Source organism: Gossypium hirsutum, chromosome A01, assembly GCF_007990345.1.
Source record: "Gossypium hirsutum isolate 1008001.06 chromosome A01, Gossypium_hirsutum_v2.1, whole genome shotgun sequence".
NCBI lineage: Eukaryota > Viridiplantae > Streptophyta > Magnoliopsida > Malvales > Malvaceae > Gossypium > Gossypium hirsutum.
In genome coordinates, this window is record NC_053424.1 from 105753314 (window position 1) to 105755939 (window position 2626).

Sequence of the window (2626 nt, forward strand, 5' to 3'; positions counted from 1 at the left end):
CGAAAAAATAAGTGGTGTCACCTCTACACCATCCTCTAACCAAAACAACCTTTTCCCGTAATTAATAGGAGTGAAATATCATTTTCAAATTTTTTATTTTATTTTATAACATTTGAGTAAAAAAACCCGTAAACTAGCCTTATTTTTATTATGGAAATTTCATTTAAATGGTAAAATAATATCTTATTGATATTTTGAAGTGTGATTTAAAAGCATAAAAAACATGCACTAGTAAAGTTTTAAAAAACAGCGACCCCATCGAAATGTCCCATCCGCTCAGTGTGACTTTCTTTAGTCCCTAATTTACCCTTTGACCAGATTAATTAATTAATTAAATCAGTAATCATGCAGATTAATTTCTCCGTGCAGTCCGCCAATAGATAAATAAGTACATAAATACGACAGGGTAGGATTGTCCTTTAGATCAGATTTTTGTTTTTACTGTGGGGTCCCATCAAAGTAACCCTTCTTTTTCTCTCTCAGGACTCCGGACTCTTTCGTAATTTCACATCCCCCCAAAAAAACCGATTTAGGTTTCCCATCGTAAAATCTGGCGCTTCATATTCATCCACCTTATCCTTAACCCCTAGCCGTCCGATCCCTTCCTATGAAACCCCGCCGTCGTTTTGGTTCGAATTAACTTTTGAAACAGAAGTAATTATTATTAATTATAATTCCCAAAGGCTGACGTGGCAGTCACACCTTTTGCATTCCTCTGATCTTCAATATAAAGTCCCGACCTCACTGAGACTTCGCTTTTGCGCCCCCCTTTTTCATTTCTGTGGTTTGTGAGTGTTGTTTTGGGATTTTGAAGATGGGTGAGAATAGGATGACCGGCAAGGTGAAGTGGTTCGATGACCAAAAGGGTTATGGCTTCATATCCCCTGACGACGGCGGCGACGATTTGTTTGTTCACCAGTCTTCCATCCGTTCCGAGGGTTTCCGTAGCCTTGCTGATGGTGAAGAGGTCGAGTACGTTGTCGAGTCTTCTGAAGGTCGCCCCAAGGCTATTGAGGTCACTGGCCCCAACGGCAACCCTGTTCGTGGATCATCTAGATCCGGACGCGGTGGCGGTGGTGGTGGTGGTTATGGCGGTTATGGCGGTGGATCCGGTGGTTATGGTGGAGGGGGAAGGAGAGGCGGTTATGGTGGAGGAGGCGGTGGTGGAGGCGCCGGATGTTATAAGTGTGGTGAGATGGGCCATTTAGCACGGGACTGTGGGCAGGGTAGCGGTGGCGGTGGAGGCAGATATGGCGGCGGAGGGGGCGGAGGAGGCGGCGGTGCTTGTTACAACTGTGGAGGCTCTGGGCATTTCGCTAGGGAGTGTCCCAACAGTGGTCGCTAATTTTGAGGGGGGATTTAAATGTGTCATTCGCATCTCCTCCGATCCATCCTTTTTTCCTCTTCCGCTACTGTTTGTGTCGGTTTCGTTATTATCGTATGGTTTGCTTTTTATGTTTTCCTTTTCCAGTTTATGCAGGACAATTTCTCTTAGTCAGTTTGCTGTTTTGTCTTTTTGGATTTTGAAGTTGGCAAATGGTTGTAATGAGTGCTTTCGTAGTAGTCTTACAGTGAGGGTGGACATTAGTGTCGATTGGAAAACAACAATGAAGAAGAAAATGATGTTAAAACTCACTGTCATCAAGTGTTTGTATCGATATCATATAAATACAAACTGATGGATGATGGTTTGGTTTCAATCCTTTTTCTTTTAATTTCAGTACTCTTTCATGAATTTCTTTATATAATGCTTAGATGTGATTTGTTTTGGTTACGTTCTGGTTGTAATGTGCCTTGAACCTGAAATTTGTGTTAATATGATTGAACCATAATTTACAACATTTTGACATTTTTAGCATGGTGCCCTTTGTTTCAAGGTTTCTTTTGTTTGTTTATATTCTTAGATGGGTAGGGACTCCTACTGTAATTTGTGTTAATATGATTGAACCATATTTTACAACATTTTGACATTTTTAGATGGTTGCCCTTTGTTTCAAGGATTGGGATTTGGGACTCATTGGTGAATAATGCAACATAACCTCCCCCGATTATGTGCTACTGCCTTGCTTTTTTTAATCCCAAGTGGTCCATTTTTCCATCTCTCTCTGCATTAACCCTTTTCTTGGTTTATGAGAGGGTTGAACAAAAGGTTAAATCATGATGGGTACTCTGTTCTCTAGTAAATTTTATGAGAACAATGGGAGGCACTTGGATAGGACTGCAAGAATGGTTGTATACCTCTTTGTTGCTATTCAGTTTAGAAACATGCATTGTTGGACCTTGTTTGTGGAAAAAATTGAAAGAAAAGTATAGAACCAAGTTGCAAAACTGAATTGATATGTTTAAAATGTCTATGGGAACATGGAAACTGAGGGGGGGGGTGTTAAGGTGGAGTAATCATTGTAGTTGGATATTGGGAGTAGTTGGAATTGCTTGGAGACATCTTTGTCCTACTTAGTCCCTACCTTTTATTACGGACAATATCGAGTAGGATGGTATATGGAAATTGGGGTAGTTCGGCCTAATGGCATCTCATTTCCAATCGCTAGCTCCTATGATGTCAATCCTTGGGTTTTGTCCTGCCAAGCTCCACTTTTCACGTATTCAACATTTTTTCCATACAAGA

General features: G+C 40.9%; 1 protein-coding gene across 1 annotated transcript; it reads left to right on the top strand.

Annotated features, from left to right (window-relative positions):
* Nucleotides 1-557: 557 nt before the first annotated feature.
* Nucleotides 558-1700, top strand: LOC107916754 (glycine-rich protein 2). Its single transcript, XM_016846121.2, has one exon. The coding sequence runs from the start codon at nt 815-817 to the stop codon at nt 1343-1345; it is 531 nt and encodes a 176-aa protein (XP_016701610.1). The 5' UTR covers nt 558-814; the 3' UTR covers nt 1346-1700.
* The last annotated feature ends 926 nt before the right edge of the window (nt 1701-2626 follow it).